This window comes from Hemitrygon akajei, chromosome 18 (genome assembly GCF_048418815.1).
Source record: "Hemitrygon akajei chromosome 18, sHemAka1.3, whole genome shotgun sequence".
In the NCBI taxonomy this organism is placed as follows: Eukaryota; Metazoa; Chordata; class Chondrichthyes; order Myliobatiformes; family Dasyatidae; genus Hemitrygon; species Hemitrygon akajei.
In genome coordinates this window covers 6,937,909-6,954,802 of record NC_133141.1, presented here as the reverse complement: position 1 = coordinate 6,954,802, position 16,894 = coordinate 6,937,909, and the positions used below count along the sequence as shown (strand labels likewise).

Sequence of the window (16,894 nt, the reverse complement as noted above, 5' to 3'; positions counted from 1 at the left end):
TAAGTTCGTGGCCTAAGGTAGAAGGAGATGAGTTATACAGCTTTCATTACATGCCAATGCAGGGCAACTCTTAGAGTGATTATGCAGAAAGTTTGAAGTTAATACCTCATCTCCTTCTTCCTTAGGCCACAAACTTATCAATGACCCCTCGTACATGCACAATGAATTACCATGGACTCATATTATCAATAATGCAGCTAAGAAAGTCATTCTGATTTGCTTTTATTTTATTCATTTAAAAGCCCATTGCAGTATTCCCTGTAAGCAGCGCGGGTGCAGTAACTGAAATGCTCCTGCTCACGTAGCCTTTGTTGCTGTGCAGCTGGAATTGGACGCAGCTAGAAAAAGTTTACAAAACATGGAAGATTTTCTTTAGCGCCTTTAATTAATAAATAAAATCAAAGGTCTGTGATTTTTCAATTTTCATTCTAAATATTCATAATACGCATATGACAAAAAAGAACATTTAAATTTCCGCACAGTTTTCAGGCCGTGTAAAACTTTCCTGCTCAGAGCAATGGTTGGTCCATGCAGCTGTAAAAAAAAATTAGAGGGATTGTTGGTCCATTGTATTCTTAAAATCACTTAACATATAAATTCCAATATAATTATAAAGCATATCAAATGTCTCAAGATGTCACTTGTACATAGATAACATTTCCATGAAGGAGAAGACAAACACTCCTATTGTCCCTTCACCAAGGCCAATTTAATGTGATAAAAATCCTTTTGAAGTTTACATGTTTGTACTTAACTGCACCAAAAGAAATGTAATTGGGATGCCACTATCAGCTGGGACTTCAGTGCTCTTTCTTTAACTACGACAATGCAAAAGAATATTTATTAGTCTGTTGTAATAATTTTCAGTTAAGCAAGTTTTCCTAAGCTATTACCAGCTTTGATATACATACCTGTAAATACATAAATTGTTATAGTACCTTCCTTTTCAAGCCAGGAATGTCCCAGAGTGAATCGTAGTTGCAGCAGAGCTGGTTGATCTCAGCCAGGTGTTTGGGAGTGCAAAGGTTGACCTCTGAGTCCTCAGGCTAAAGAGGTTGCACAAAACCAGCAAGATTCCTAAATCTGATGACTATCCACTGACCCCTAACCTCATGGAAATTGCCCCCGAGCAAGAACAACAAGACCATTGCTGCTTTGGAGCCTGGACACCTTGAGCACATTCTAAGCTGGATATTGTTAGTGACCCACTCTGCTGGCACAGGTGAAACACTCACTCATCAGTGTCCAAGAATACAGAGTCCATCCAATGTTTCAGTGTGAACTGAATTCCTGTTCCCAAGCTTGTCTGTCAGCCCATGCAAGGACATGGCTGCAGCTGTCCCAGCCAAAGCCACCAAAGATAAAATTGGAGAGCTTCTCAGAATCAAACAGGCTGAAGTTCTATAGCTGGCAGGAGTACCACTCCAAACTAGGAAACTCTCTGGTCAGCAGGATCCAAATCAGACTCCAGGGCATCCCTAGCCTAAATTACAGTGCATTATTGATCACACTGGTAGGGTTAGGCTGCAGGGCTCTTGTCTTCAATAGAACTCCACGAATCCCTGCCTTTACAAGGATAATGAAATAAAGCCTGCTTCATCACATCTGGACGGTACATGGATTAAGCCAGGAAAATCTCACACTGTTTCCTATAATGACTGACAGTGTTGGCGGGTTGTGTAAACAGACATACCTTTTACAGAATCATAGCACAGCCTTCTAATCCTGCTTTCCTGTTGTAGTCAGGAATTAAATGGAATAAAAGGCTCAATTTACCCCACTTCAAGTAACTATGTAAACTCTTACCCAAGATGGAATTAATGTATATTGGCGAGAGAGGGTAGCTGAGTGTGAATTTATATCACTATCCACCCAACCCCACACACTAGCCATACCCTCAGTCACTAAGTGGCCAGTTTCACAACTGGAAGAAAGGCAAAGGAACTTCAGCTGGAAATTTGAAATAGAAAATGCTGGGAATAATCAAGCGGAATCTGTGGGGAGAAGCAGAGTTAACGTTTCAGTTTGATGACCTTTCATAAGTTGTGGAACATAACAACTCTCCCTTCAGAAAGATTAGTGAAAAATCTCTTTGCCTCCATCGTAATTGCTGAATGGCCCCAGGAAAAAATATTGAGTGAGTTTTCAAAGTTCCATAATGCAATCATTTTTGTGTGTTAAGATGAAAGAGCATATTTTATAAAACACAAGCTTTTCAAAACCACCAATTTATGCTTTGGAATGATTCCAAATTAGAAATGGTTTTTAATCAGATAATGAAATAATAATACATTTCCAGGAGCAAGTGACAATTTAGAATATTTTAAAAATTGACTTCTCTTTTCAAATGATTTTTTTCTCCACACACCCTATTCCAATCATTGATATGTGCTGGGAATATCACTTTCCTTTAGTCCCATATTCAAATGTCAATGTCCCATGACAACTCGGCTATTGAGTGCCAACTGATTGCTAGAGCAGACAGTGCATCACACACAAGCCCAATCGTTTATTCTCAGTTGATATCCATTACCATGTACTGTTCAGGAGGAACTATTATAGAGGCATACAGCACAGAAATAACCCTTTTGGCCCAGCATCTTCATGCCCACCATCTGAACGGTGATCTTGAGCAAAGCTCAAGACAGTTCCCTCACTCTAATTTCAGTCGAGGGTGGTTGAAATAAATTCATGATCTTAATGGTTTATCAAGATAACATAAGCTAAAATAGTGCAGACTGACAATTTACCACAAGACCTTACAGTCAATATAATATGGTCCAACACCATGACGTAAGTATCCACTAGGACACACACTCGCTCTATTTATCAGTCTGAGAATAGATCTAATGAAATAATTTACAATTAAATTATGCATATAAGTTTAGTCAAAACTAATTTGATATTGCGTATGAAATTCCATTTTGTGGCTGCTACACATAACATAGATTAAATGTATTTCAAATTTGTGAAACATTCTGCAGTCCTTATTTTCCATCTCTCACAGTTAGTGGGACTGAAACATTGATGTAAACATTGTTTTTGCAACTTCAGCATAACTTTTAATAATTTGAAGAACGGAAAAGAAGTTTAGACTGTCCACTCTGTTGCAAACAGAGATGGAGATTTATGTACCACAATTCAAGAACTTTCCAACAAAATAATCTCACAGAGGATAATGTCCAGAAGAAAGTCAGACAAATATTGAATTCTGAATTAGCTGATTACAGAAATACAAAGTATGAATTAGGCGTATGAATGAAGTAGGTGTCTCAAAACTGTTTCTATCTTGAACTGATTCTTCCCACAGTAAGTTAACCACCATCCTAAAAAATAATACTAATCATACAAACAAGTTTGTGTCCAGGAGATTCTGTTGACCGGCCACAAAAGTGGAAGAAATAATGTGGAGAAGATTAGAGTGGTGTAAAGCACTTGAGATAGGGTACTGATACAATTTTGACGCCAAACCAGAGGATATAAATGCTTGACATAGAATTTGTTAGGAAATATGACCTCTTTTGTTGGCAGTATAAACTAATTCCTTCCATGGCTTTACTCTGATATGCTCCACTTCATTCACCATGTGTGAGCAGATGAATAGACAGGGCCCTTGAGACTAACGTTCACCTGTTTTGCTTTCCATTAAAAGCCACGTAATAGTATTTAATATAGTATACTGTATAATGCTCAGTGCAAATTCGCTTAGGTACAATGCAGTGATAGGAATTACATGTCCCGGTTACAATGTAGTAATGGGAATTATGCGTCACAGGCTAGAATGCAGTAACGGGAACTATGTGACAAATGGCTCCACTGCAGTAACTGTAATTAGATGTCACAGGTGACAATGCATTAATAGGAATTATGCGTCACAAGCTTCAGTGCTGTAATTGCAATTATGCATCAATGGGTACAATGCAGTAAATGAAATTATGCGTCACAGGCTACAATGCAGTAATGAGAATTATGTCTCACAGGCTTCAATGCAGTAATGGCAATTATGTGTCACAGGCTTTGATGCTGTAATGGGAGTTATGCATCACAGGCTACAATGCAGTAAATGAAATTATGCATCACAGATTACAATGCAGTAATGGGAACTATGTAACAGGCTACAATGAAGCAATAGCAATTATGTGTCATAGGCCACAATGCATTAATGGGAATAATGCGTCACAGGCTTCAATGTAGTAATGGGAACTATGTGCTACTTGTCTCCATCCAGTAACAGGTATTATGCATCATTGGCTTCAATGCAGTAACTGAAATTATGCGTCACAGGCTGCAATGCAGTAACGGAAATTGCGCTTCACAGGCTACAATGCAGTAAATGAAATTATGTGTCATAGGCTACAATGCAGTGATGGGAATTATGTATCACATGCTTCAATGCAGAAATGGATTATGCATCACAGGCTACAATAGAGTAATGGGAATTCTGTGTCACAGGGAACAATGCAGTAATCAGAATTATGCGTCACAGGCTTTAATGAGGTAACAGGTGTTATGCATCACGAGCTTCAATGCAGTAACGGGAATTACGTGTCATGGGCTACAATGCAGTAATGGGTATTATGCATCACAGGCAACAATGCAGGAATGAAAATTATGTTTTGGGGCTTCATTGCAGTAACAGGAATATGCGTCACATGCTACAGTCTAATTTTTTTAAACGAAGACTTTTTTAAACTAAAGACACAGCGTTACAGGGTGGTGACATGCAATATAAGTAACCATGAGCAAATTATATGATTATCAATTCATTTGTTCAGTTTTCTTCATAGGAGAAAACAATTAGCTTGTGCCGAGAATTTGCTAGTCTGCGCCATTTCACGTTGCGTCAGTTTCGGCTGCTGCCTCTTGCGCTTCATCTTGAAAAATGTTTCCCTGTAACTTGTATGAGAAATCATTGAAACCCACAATTGCCGTAGCAGGTGCAGGATGTGATACTATCAGGTTTACAGGTTGATTCATTGGTTTGATATCTGAGATTAATTTATTCCAACCGTATTACGATCAAAGTGCTTGCCAGCCTATGGACCAAACACACCACTACTAAAAACAGAAAATGATAGAGACACTCAGCAGGTGCGATGCCATATGTGGAAAGGGAAAAAAGCATTTCACCCTGAAGCCTCTTCAGTCTGCAACATTAATTCTGTTTCTCTCTCAACAAATGCTACCTGTCTTGTTGGTCATCTTTGTTTTTATTTCAGATTTCCAGCATCTTCGGAATGTTTGCTTTTCAAAACTCCACTTTGGGTGGTTTAACTGATCTCAGTGTGAGCAATGATAGGGGCTCTAGTGTGGCAGAATCTGCGATGCTCTCCTGATTGAATACAACTGCCTCGGGCACATAGCAAAACACATAGTCAAGGAATTGTCAAGATAAAACAATTATTTAGAGTCTTTAATTAAAATAGCCATTCCAAACTGCCATACCGTGTGTTATTGTGTTTCAGTGACCTTGAAGTTTGATTGCTATTGTATTATCCCCATTCTATCCAAGGCTATCTATCCCATTCAAAATAATAAAGACGAATTAAATTATATTGGAATAAAATTTTCTAGGAACGTGAAATATACTGAACTCCACCATGAACGGTCCCAAGCCAGGCTGCGAAAGGAGGAGGTTTGAACATCGGGCGGGTAACCCCACCTCATAAAAACCCAGAGCTACAGAAATGCCAACAGAATCTCCAAAGACCTCATCCCTGGGAGAGGAAGGATATTCGCCTCAGAGACGTATGAAGTCGGGTGGTGTAAGCGAGAGTCACAGGGCGGAACAACCTTCCGCGGGACAGAGGACTCCGGGAAGACGCTGTTGGCTGATGATGCCCAGTTAGGGTAATGGGTTTAAGAAGAAGTATACTGGCATTAGTCATTATAGCTGTTAGGTGAATATGTCCTCGTTAAGTGTAGGACCTTTATCATAAGTGCTGCCAAAGTTACCTAAATGGCTGCAGTCAGCAGTTATTACTTTGATGATACCGTTTCAATACTCTATAAACCAGAGCAAAGTTGGCGAGAAGCCCTTTGCCTTTAAGACACCATCCATTGCAATGAAGCCTACATTACGACAGATGTAACAACTAATTACTGGTAAAATGGTCTTGGATTTCCTGATGTGAAAATATATTTTCGGTTGTTAAAGGAGAGGTTGCGGAGGTGTTGATTGTTTAAGGACGAGGAGCAGGAGCTGCATATTCTATACATTTGAAAGGGTGTCTGGGAATCCTTTTTCTTTATTTTAAAGGGAGATGCATCATTGTTTTTATATTTTTCCACTTTCTTTTCTGCGGTTAAGATATTCAGCTGAGGTCCAAGACATTCAGTATTCCACAGGCGGTTAGATGTGTGTACTTCGTTCTGTCGAGGTTCATTAGGCGCAATTGGATTGCTAACAGGCTATTGGGAAGATCAAACTTCGCCTGGTCGACTCCGCACCTCTCCCTGAGTTATTTGAAAGTGTAATTAATAGGGGTGGTGAGTATTAAACGCAGCACTTAGCTGCAGGGATGATAAAGGGGTAGAAAGGGAAGAAGGTGAGTGGCGGGGATGTGCCAACAGCTGCCGAGGGAGAGTGAGCAATTTGAACCGAGGCAAAGCAGATCATTGCAGGGCCGGAAAACGAGTATAAAATCGACACCCAGATTGCTCAAGGGCATTTGCTCTGTAAAATTAAAGCACTTAAAATAACACCCTGAATGGCACAATACCGCACGTATTGTTTTTTTCGTCTTAATTTCATATTCATTAGATTATATAGTCGGGAACGAGAATTAGAAAGTGGAAGATAAATGCGTTGGGTCAGGGGGAGATGGATGAATGGAGGGGCAAGTCAATTTGTTATGTGTTGGGAGCAAGCATATTGTGGTGATCACTATGATGTCTCAAGCACATCCTTTCCACTTCACTAACACGGAATACTGTGGTTCATTCCAAGTTCTAATTACAGCACTCCAATCTGTAAATCCTGAACTGCGATCAAACTGTTATCATAACTAGATCATTTAACCAATTCTTGACCCCGCGGAGGTGAGTTAGAGCATAGAACAGTACACCACATGAGCAGGCCCTTCGGCCCACAATGTCTGCGCTAACATGATACCGTTTAAGAAAGAAGGGGACGGCGAGCTGTTTGCATTCTCCCTGATACTTCCTCCCGGAGTCTCTGTACCCTCCTTTCGGACAGTACTTTTTTGTTGGACAGTATTCTAATCTGCTAGTTTGATAAATCCCATTGGGTCTTGAATGGCTGCACTGTGCTGTCGCTTTATTTGGATAAAGTAAACAGGAGGTTGCTGTGAAATATAAACACGAGATCTGCAGACGCTGAAAATCCAGAACAACACACAAAATGCTGGAGGAACTCAGCAGGTCAGGCAGCATCTGTGGAAATGAATAAACTGTCGATGTGGAATGGACATTACAGGTGGTTATAAGTGGCTTGGAGAGATGAGTTCCGGAATTTGAATTATCTAAAGTCTATGAATGAAATTAAACAATGTTCCCCTCCCCCTTAAATTGAATCGAAGCTGTGCCCGCGGAAGTTTAAATAGATTGGAAAGTGATTTGTCAAAATCAGGCGGAGTGAGAGGTGTGGATTACAATCAGACTCAGTCCATGATATCCACTTACAGTGTGTGTGTGTGTGTGTCTGTCTGTCTGTGTGCTTGTATGTCTGTGTCTGTCTATTTGTCTTTCTGTGTGAGTGAGAGCATGTGTGTGTCTGTCTATCTTTCTATATGAGTGTGTGTGTGTGTGTGTGTGTGTGTGTGTGTGTGTGTGTGTGTGTGTGTGTGTGTGTGTGTGTTTAGGATATGCTGTGTGTCCGATAGGCTAAATTTAAGGTATAATCCACTTGAAGAAAATATTACACCGAAACCGAACTGGATTGATTAAATCGCGTTATTAAATCGATATCGCAGCCCATCCCAGACAGCGCATTTTATTTTGACTTGAAATTCTGCCGAGATTAAAGGCGCCGTTTGCGTGCATGGGCTCATATCCGAACGCCCTTTTCCTTTGGGAACCGAACGCCTTTCCGATCTAAAAATAATCCAGTAATTAGAGAGATTTCCAGATGAGCCAAGGATGAGCGAACCTGGGATGGGAAAGACTAAAGGGTGTTCTGGGAATGGGGTAGGGTGGGGGTTCATTCATCATTCCATCATTCATCCGACTGTCACTATCACTCCGTACTGTCCACGGAGTAGAATTGACGTGTGGACCCTCCCGTTCGTTCCCCCATGTGCCTCATGCGCTGCTTATGAACACATTTTTACCAATCTCCATCTCTGAAAGGGTTAACGTGCGGCTGGGTGGACGATGTCATTTCACTGTCAGGAGTCATGTGGTCATTGCCACGGACCGGTGGGAATTAGAATACAGGAGAGTACAGCACAAAAGCAGGCCCTTTGGCCCACGATGGCTGTACCGAGCACCACGCCAAATTAAACTAAATTCCTTCTGCCTGAACATGATCCACATCCCTCCACCCTGCATATTCATGTGTCTAATACCACTACCATATCTGCATCCACCACTACTCCGGCAACCTGTTTTAAGCACCTACCAATCTCAATGTAAAAAAATTTGCCCCGTCTCTCTCAATGATAATTAAAAAGGAGAACGGCCTCACATTCCAGGGTTCTGAGACGGTTCCCGGACCATTCACTGCCAGTTGTTTCGTATCCAACCCCGGTTCCCGAACGGACAAACTCGCGCCTGCCCCTCCCGGGCCGGGCCATGCTGTACGAAACAACCGACAATTGCCCGTGAGCTACTTTGAAGCGCTGACATATGCTGAATGAAGCCACCCGCGTGCCCTCCAATTGTAAACATGTACTATTAGAGTTTAATAGATAACACATTAGTGAATATTTCAGTCGGCTGCCTTTTATTAATTATTAATGGTGTAAATCAATGAAACGGTAAAATTAGCTATAAAGGGTTCTGTTTACATTACAGAACATCTCTGCGTGGGACGTGTGTGGGACTGAGGTAGAGAGGTTTTGAAGAAGGGATGTTTTGTAATAGTATACATTCTTCCCAAAGATAATCTATATAATGCGCTGCTCCAAAGGTTAGTCGACACAAATTATACAAATCTGTATCCATATTACGACATTGTATCCTATCTGCAAGTTTTACGATCTAGATGCACTAACAAATCCGCATACCTCACACGAAGTAATGCGAATGCATTATGGTTCTACAGGTGATTTTGGGCTCCTTTAAATACCCCAATACCCTAAATGGGTAAAAGGTAAGATAAGTATATCTCCCTATTCTCTCTCTCTCTCTCTCTCACACACACACACACACACACACACACACACACACACACACACACACACACACACACACACACACACACACACACACACACACATTATAACAGTAAGAACAGATTAATAGCAAAACCTACGGAGAGTGGGGGACACGATAGACCGGAGCCAACCCTGGAATGACAGAATTCGTATCACCCGCTAAAGAGCTTTACAGGCGACAGTTCACAGGAGTGCGAGTCACCACAGATTCTTCAGACAGACAAGACTGTAGGGCCACTTCGGATAGGAGAGGCTGCGGAGAATGGTGAGGAGAGATGGCCGGAGGTGACATGCACTCAAACTACAGCAGCGGAGATCAGATGAACATCTGGCGACCAGCCAGCCGGGGGGGGGGGGGGGGGGGGAGCTGTACAGTTGCTGTCTTACATTCGAGTCTCAAATTCTCCCTCTGGCTCATATTTTGGAAAATGGACCATGGTGCCCTGAGGTGAACAAATATGACTGAATGTTCATTCACTTTATCACACGAGCTGTGGATTCGGTGTTGTACGGCGCCCACATCCCGGTCTATTCAGGACACAAAAACTAATCGTGTTCCACAGGTTGAAAACTTGCTAACAATTCCGAAAGATACCAGCAACACTGTTGCATATGTATGACATTTCTGTAAAATAAGCGCTGTGTTTGACTAAAGTACATCAAAACCTCTCAGTAATTTAACGTGTTTATAACGAATATAATAATATAATTTTCTGTAATAATTTCTGTTCATGATACATTATACTATATATGACAATATTGAACCATTCAATCATAAGCCGTATCGTAGTCAAAATGTTATTTGATATGCTGAAATCTTCAAGGCGTTGTATCGGTAATCTACTCTTAAGTATCTTTCAATATTCTTTAAAGAGCTATAAAAATAGTTAACTAATATCTGGAAATACGCTCTAATATGCTGTAATCCCCTGTAATACCACAAGTCACTCGTTGATCTGCTTGAATATACCAGCAGCGTGTAAATTTCAATAGCAAGCGGGTTGATGCACTCTGACTTTTTATCCGTTGACAGAGATGTGGGCGTTGTCGACAAGGCCAGCTACATTGAGCACAGCTAACAACCCGCCTCTTTCAGTCGTTGAATCCTGCTGAAGGCATTCAAACTGAACCCCAAGCTGAATTACCGCGAATGAGTTCCAGGATTTCGACTTGGTGAAGATAGTCCATGTACCCTTCTATTTACTATATGTTGCTACTATGCTCTATAAAGTCCCTTGTTAAGTGAGCTTTATTTTCAGTGGTATTCTGCAATACCTTACAATAATATTAATATCATGAAGTGTATTATAGGATCATATGAAGCGTAATAATTTAATGACCCGTGATACAATATCAAACTCTCACACGCAGTAATTGTATGTAATGTTCTGTCGTGAGTGCTGTCTGCCTCCTTGTATTTGTATTGGCTCCTGAGTTCAATTAGTCTGAGATGTTCCCAATTACACCAGGCTTTGGTTCCTAGTCTCTTTTTAGAGATGCAGTGCGGAATAGGCACTTCCGGGCCTTCGAGCCACGCCGCACAGCAACGCACCGATTTCACCCCAGCCTACCTACAATGACAAATTAACCTACTAACCGGTACGTCGGAGGAAACGTACAAGCTCTTTACAGAGGATACCGGAATTGAACTCCGAACTCTGGCGGCCCGAGTTTTAATAATGTCGCGCTAACCGTGGTGCCCCGGCTGTACTTACGGGTATTGGGACTGCTTTTACTTTCACCATTCACCATTACACCTGCACCCCTCTCCGCTCTGCGCAGCAACCTTTCCTCCTGAAACTGCACAGTTTCCCTGTTAGGCTTTGTTTTGACAGGTTTATTGCATGGGAATGAATGATAAACTCGAACACCGACAGATTATCCTTTCGCTTGCGAAGCACTTATGAGCATTAATGGGGTCCTGTGGGAAATGTGGTGACAGGGCCATCAGTGAACGCCGGAGAGATTTCGCCGAAGGAGGGATTGCGATGTTAGAAACACTGGTCGGTGGCGGAGTAGATCGCGAGAAGTGGCACTTAGAAGCAGATAACAACTAAGCTGTCGATTCCTTCAGCAGTGAGAGACAGACACAGCAGTTGTAAAGCACCTCCTACACATCGCCACTCATGCGAGCGTGAATTAAACTGTATCCTTCTCAAACTGAAACGGATTACTCGCTAGATTAAATCTCTGTCAGTACAGTTTAATACAATGATTAGTGGTTCTGTTTAAAGTTTAAACCAGTTAATGTCCCAACTCTGATCATCGCCTTCAACATAAGTGGCTGTATGTTTATACCCGGGGTTTGTACCCTGACTTACCTCGCTTGATGAGGCTCCCTCTACCCTCGAGACTGCAGTTCCAGCGCTCCGACCTGAACTGGTAACGGCACTCAAGCGTGCTGAGACGGATCGCTTCCCGCAGACCTTCCGCTAACCCGGGCTCCCTCCGACACAGCCGTTTCTGCCTGCGGAATAGTTTCAAGCTGTCGCACTGCTTCAGATGAACCTTCCCAGTGCCGAAATCCTCCACGATAGGGGTTGAAAAGACGGCCAAGGGTTCCTTCCCGGTCAATCTGTTTAAAGGAAGAAGAGAATCAACGAGGGGAGGGGAAAGATGTACGAGAGGGAAACAAACGGCAACCGGCATTTACCAGGGAACCTCTGGGCAAAGGGACCCGATCAATCTCTTCTCCAAACAGTGCATGGTTCATGCTGCAGAAAGACATCTCCACTGGATAGTCAACTTTCCAACTTCAGGCGCTGTGTGGGGTATCTGTCTCGCTTAACCCTCACATTCTATAATACATTGCATGTTTAAATTGAATATTAAATTGCTTAAATGCTGGTACATAGCTTTATGGGTGGGAAAGAGATGGACCATATCAGTAGAACCGACCCGAAGTAAGACGACCCGGGAGCGATGATGCTCGCTGCCGTGAGCAGGGCGATCAGAGATCCAGTGCTCGGGAGCCGGCAGCGCATTTTGTCGGATCTCTACTGCTCCTCATCTCGTTTGGCGGTGCCCTGAATGCCTCTGTAGAGCTAGTCAGGCGTTCACTGCACTAAAGGACCGTGCGACCAGGGCACACCCCAACCGCTGTATACAGAACTCGTCCTATTGGACTGTCTCGGGCCATCCAGCGATCTATTGGCTAGATTTGGGGGGCGGAGCTTTGGGGCTCAGGTGCATTTTAACACCTGGAAATGGATTGGAGGTGGTTTGTTTCCAGTAATTCCAATCGGTTGTCCCACTCCCTTCCATAAGGAATTGGTGGTGGGATGTATGGTTCGTGTTAAACGCAAAGGTGAACAGCGGACTCTCTGACCAACGGACTGTTCCCAAAGAATGTCTGTCCCATCTGGATAGACATCATGGGAAAGAAGACCTCCTGGTCTGCCCGAAACTTGTTGGTCTCCCAGCCTGGCGAGATGCCCATAACGGAATGCTGCTGTCTGGCGTATTCCAGTATGTGCTGAGAGAGGCGCTGAAGCCGATACAAATGTTCTGTGGGAAAGGACCACAGTCTCGGCTCCTTCCACGAAGGCTGAGTCGGTGGTGGGGAAGTTCCTCAAGCATGAGCGGCAATGGTGCTCTGTTTTTTTTTTAAAGCAATTAACACTACTGAATGTTTTGACCATAAGACGCGAAGAATGTTTTCGCATTGTTTATTCTTTTGTCTATAATATAAAAAAATAAACTGGCCAGTTACCCTGACTGTTAGTGGGATACTGCTAGTACAGAGAAGTTACCAGTCTCCTCAAAAATCACCTCATTCCAAAAGGAACCGACTGTGCAACGGTCTTCCAAGCTCACAGTACATCATCGTATCTCCAAATCCTAACCGGAGTGTTGGAATTACGTACTAAACGGTTAGATATATGTTGCTGCTGTGGATGGAGATGAGGCTGTGCTGCACTATTTCTGCAGTTACCTGTCCAGATACTGCTGTACCTTACGGCAAAGGCGGTTGACTTGCCCAACATGGACATGCGCAGCCACCGTTCCTTCCTTCCTTTAAAAAGCTTGCAGACAAGTAGATAAGAGACTTCAGTTGTAATAGCATCTCACGGTCACTTTGGTAGAGGCGTCGGCTGACGCGGCCTGTGTGCTGTGATATAATGATGAGATCGCCTGCTTTAGTGATAGAAATGTTGCGAGTTCTTTCCAGCATCCCGTGTGATCTTTGGGCTCCACTTGAGAGGGCCCATGGGATCTGGAATTTATATGATGCCAGCACTCTCAGTTAAGGAGTAGGACTACGGCGAGTCCCTAACCCAGGGCTCTCCAAGTAGACAGTATTCGACAAATTCTACAAATTAATTGATGTCACATTTTAGGGAAGAAGTAGCAGAGCCAGAAACCGTTAATTTCACGTCATCTTTCTGACCTGCGTTTATACTGCAAGGTGATGTCACTCACGAATCCAATCCGATTCAGTGCTCCAATAAACTCCAGTGTTAACACTTTCCTTTTTAAAATCCGTGTAAATCGCTCAGAACTATAATATTTTTCCTGAACCACATACCACTACCTTGTACGGTCCAAAACAAAATGAAACGACCGCAAGCAGGAATAAAATCGACTCGCTTTTGTTTTTGGAAATACTTGTTCTCGGGTCCCGAGTTCTATCTGAAGAGAAGATCGGTGTTGATAGCTCAGCTCGTGGTACAGGTCGAAAGACACTCGCTGCCTTTCGTGTGGTTATTTACTGGATGAAAACACAAACATTTCCAGTGTTATTCGATTCCAATTAATAATATATTTATAAAGCACTCTTCATACTGATGATAGAGTTCAATGGGATAGAAGTACAAACATTAGAAAAAAATAAAATAAATATAACTAACCATGTTGACAAAATATATTAGTTAAAGGCAGAATAAAGAAATAGGTTTTGAGTTGGTGTTTAAAACTGTCAACTGAGTCTACGTCCCTTATAGTTTTAGGTTTTGAATTCCACAGTTTAGGAGCGTAGTTCAAAAAAAGCTGTCAATTATCTTTTGGGGAAGACTGTCTACATTTAAGAGACCGGCAGAAGAGGACCTGGGAGATCAATTAAATTAACCAATGGTAAAATAATTGACTTGACTACCAAAGTCCCAAAATAATCCAATGATTTATCCCAATGTGAAACAGGTAATGAGTTCCTGATGTTTTATAAATATTCTAGGTATTTGGGTATCGGCAGTTTTGTCGTTTGCTCCCATTAATGAGAAGTGAAAGTAACGATAATCATTCAGGGTGTCCGAGAATCGGGGCATCCTGTGTGATTAACTTCCATTCGAGCACAGATAACCTTCAACGTTTCCGAACCTTATCAATCACAGTGTGTGAAGGAATTAACATATTTTAATTTGTATAATACGTTTATTTCAAATAAGCCGTCAATCATTCGATCAGTCGTGAGTATTGGAAGCAATCTGCGGTGCAAATTAAACCAGAAGAGTAATCCAAATTGAAAGGGAACTAAGGTCAGTACACCGACCAAATTAAACCATATCCTCGTGTAACAATATCTCCTCATAGAAATCTCCGCTAGTTCTAATCACAATCATGATGCACTAGCAACCCGCTGAGTGACCAGCGATATTCTGTAACTGGCAAATTGGTCTGCGTTAGAAAGTGCCCCGAGATTACGAGGCAGTTTTTACGAAAAGTTACAGCTGTTAGAACTGACGGTTTAAAACACTTAATTTACGGACATTGTTCTCTGTGCGGGTCTGGTTCAAGAAACGATTATTTGTTCAGTTTAGGTTTCAACTCGTGTTGTTAGAAGTTCATGATTTTATGGAGGAAAATGCAAAGGCTTAATCAGAAACAATTCTGTGGATGGTTATATAAATAGGATAAAGGGGAAAGGACGCTTTAGAGATTTAAAATGTTTTCAATTATGTTATTAATATGTCCTCCAGTTAATATATATATTTATGTATTTTTTAAATTGCTAGCTTCCGCAGTGTGGCCAGCAAGAAGGCTCTAGGTGCCCGTCGCCTTCATGTTCCAGGCACCCCGCCAACTAATACTGTTGCTACTTCCCCAAGACAAAAGAGACTGCTGAAGCTTGAATCTGGAGCGAAGTGAAGAGCTGGTGGAAGAACTCAGTGGATCAGGCAGCATGTGTGGAAGGAAATGGGCAGCCCATGTTTCAGGTCGAGACCCTTCCACATGGACTGGATCCTCCTTCAGCAGCTCGTTTTTCACTCGCCCCCAGGTTCTGTGAATAAAATGTACTTTGCATGTGAATTTAGGTTTCACCTTGTTTCATATGAAAACAGAAACAGAATCAAATTTATTATTACCAACATGTGACGTGAATTTGTTAACTTAGCAGCAGCAGTTCAATGTATTACATAATCTAGCAGAGAGAGAAAATAATAAATAAAATAAAACATAATAATAAATAAACCAGTAAATCAATTATGTATATTGAATAGATTATTTAAAATGTGCAAAAACAGAAATACTGTATATTAAAAAAGTGAAGTAATGTCCAAAGCTTCAATGTCCATTTAAGAATCGGATGGCAGAGGGGAAGAAGCTGTTGCTGAATCGCTGAGTGTGTACCTTCAGGCTTCTGTATCTCCTATCTGATGGTAACAGTGAGAAAAGGACATGGCCTGGGTGCTGGAGGTCCTTAATAATGGGCACTGCCTTTCTGAGACACCGTTCCCTAAAGATGTCCTGGGTACTTTGTAGGCTAGTGCCCAAGATGGAGATGACTAGATTTACAACCTTCTGCAGCTTCTTTTGGTCCTGTGCAGTATCCCCCCCCCCCATACCAGACAGTGACGCATCCTGTCAAAATGCTCTCCACAGTACAACTACAGTATAGACGTTTTTAAGTGTATTTGTTGACATACCAAATCTCTTCAAACTCCTAATGAAGTATAGTCACTGTCTTGCTTTCTTTATGACGACATCAGTATGTTGGGACCAGGTTAGATCCTCAGAGATCTTGACACCCAGGAACTTGAAACTGCTCACTCTCTCCACTTCTGATCTCTCTATGAGGATTGGTATGTGTTCCTTTATCTTATCCTTCCTGAAGTCCACAATCAGCTCTTTTGTCTTACTGACGTTGAGTGCCAGGTTGTTGCTGTGGCACCATTCCACTAGTTGGCATATCTCTCTCCTGTACGCCCTCTTGTCACCACCCGAGATTCTACCAACAATGGTTGTATCCTCAGCAAATTTGTAGATGGTATTTGAGCTATGCCTAGCCACACAGTCATGTGTATATAGTGAGTAGAGCAGTGGGCTAAGCACACACCCCTGAGGTGCGCCAGTGTTGATTGTCAGCAAGGAGGACATGTTATGACCAATCCACACAGATTGTGGTCTTCCGGTTTGGAAGTCGAGGATCCAATTACAGAGGGAGGTATAGAGGCCCAGGTTCTGCAATTTCTCAATCAGAATTTTGGGAATGATGATATTAAATGTGAGATATAAATAAATATTCACCCCTATTCTGGCACTGAGAAGCTAACCTTTTTGCTGAAATGCTTAGAAGTGGGGTGAAAATACAAAAAAAAATAGACCTACATGGAGCATTA

At 42.0% G+C, this 16,894-nt stretch overlaps 1 protein-coding gene across 1 annotated transcript in view; it reads right to left on the bottom strand.

The window, feature by feature from the left end:
• LOC140741050 (protein Wnt-9b-like) overlaps positions 1–12,367 on the bottom strand; it is a 31,029-nt gene extending 18,662 nt beyond the window's left edge. Inside the window, exons 1-2 of the mRNA XM_073070714.1 lie at positions 12,237–12,367; positions 11,660–11,913 (exon numbers count right to left, since the gene is read on the bottom strand). Of these exons, the coding sequence (XP_072926815.1) occupies positions 11,660–11,913; positions 12,237–12,322 (340 nt within the window). The 5' untranslated portion in view covers positions 12,323–12,367. The remainder of the gene's footprint in view (positions 1–11,659; positions 11,914–12,236) is intronic.
• Positions 12,368–16,894: the final 4,527 nt, after the last annotated feature.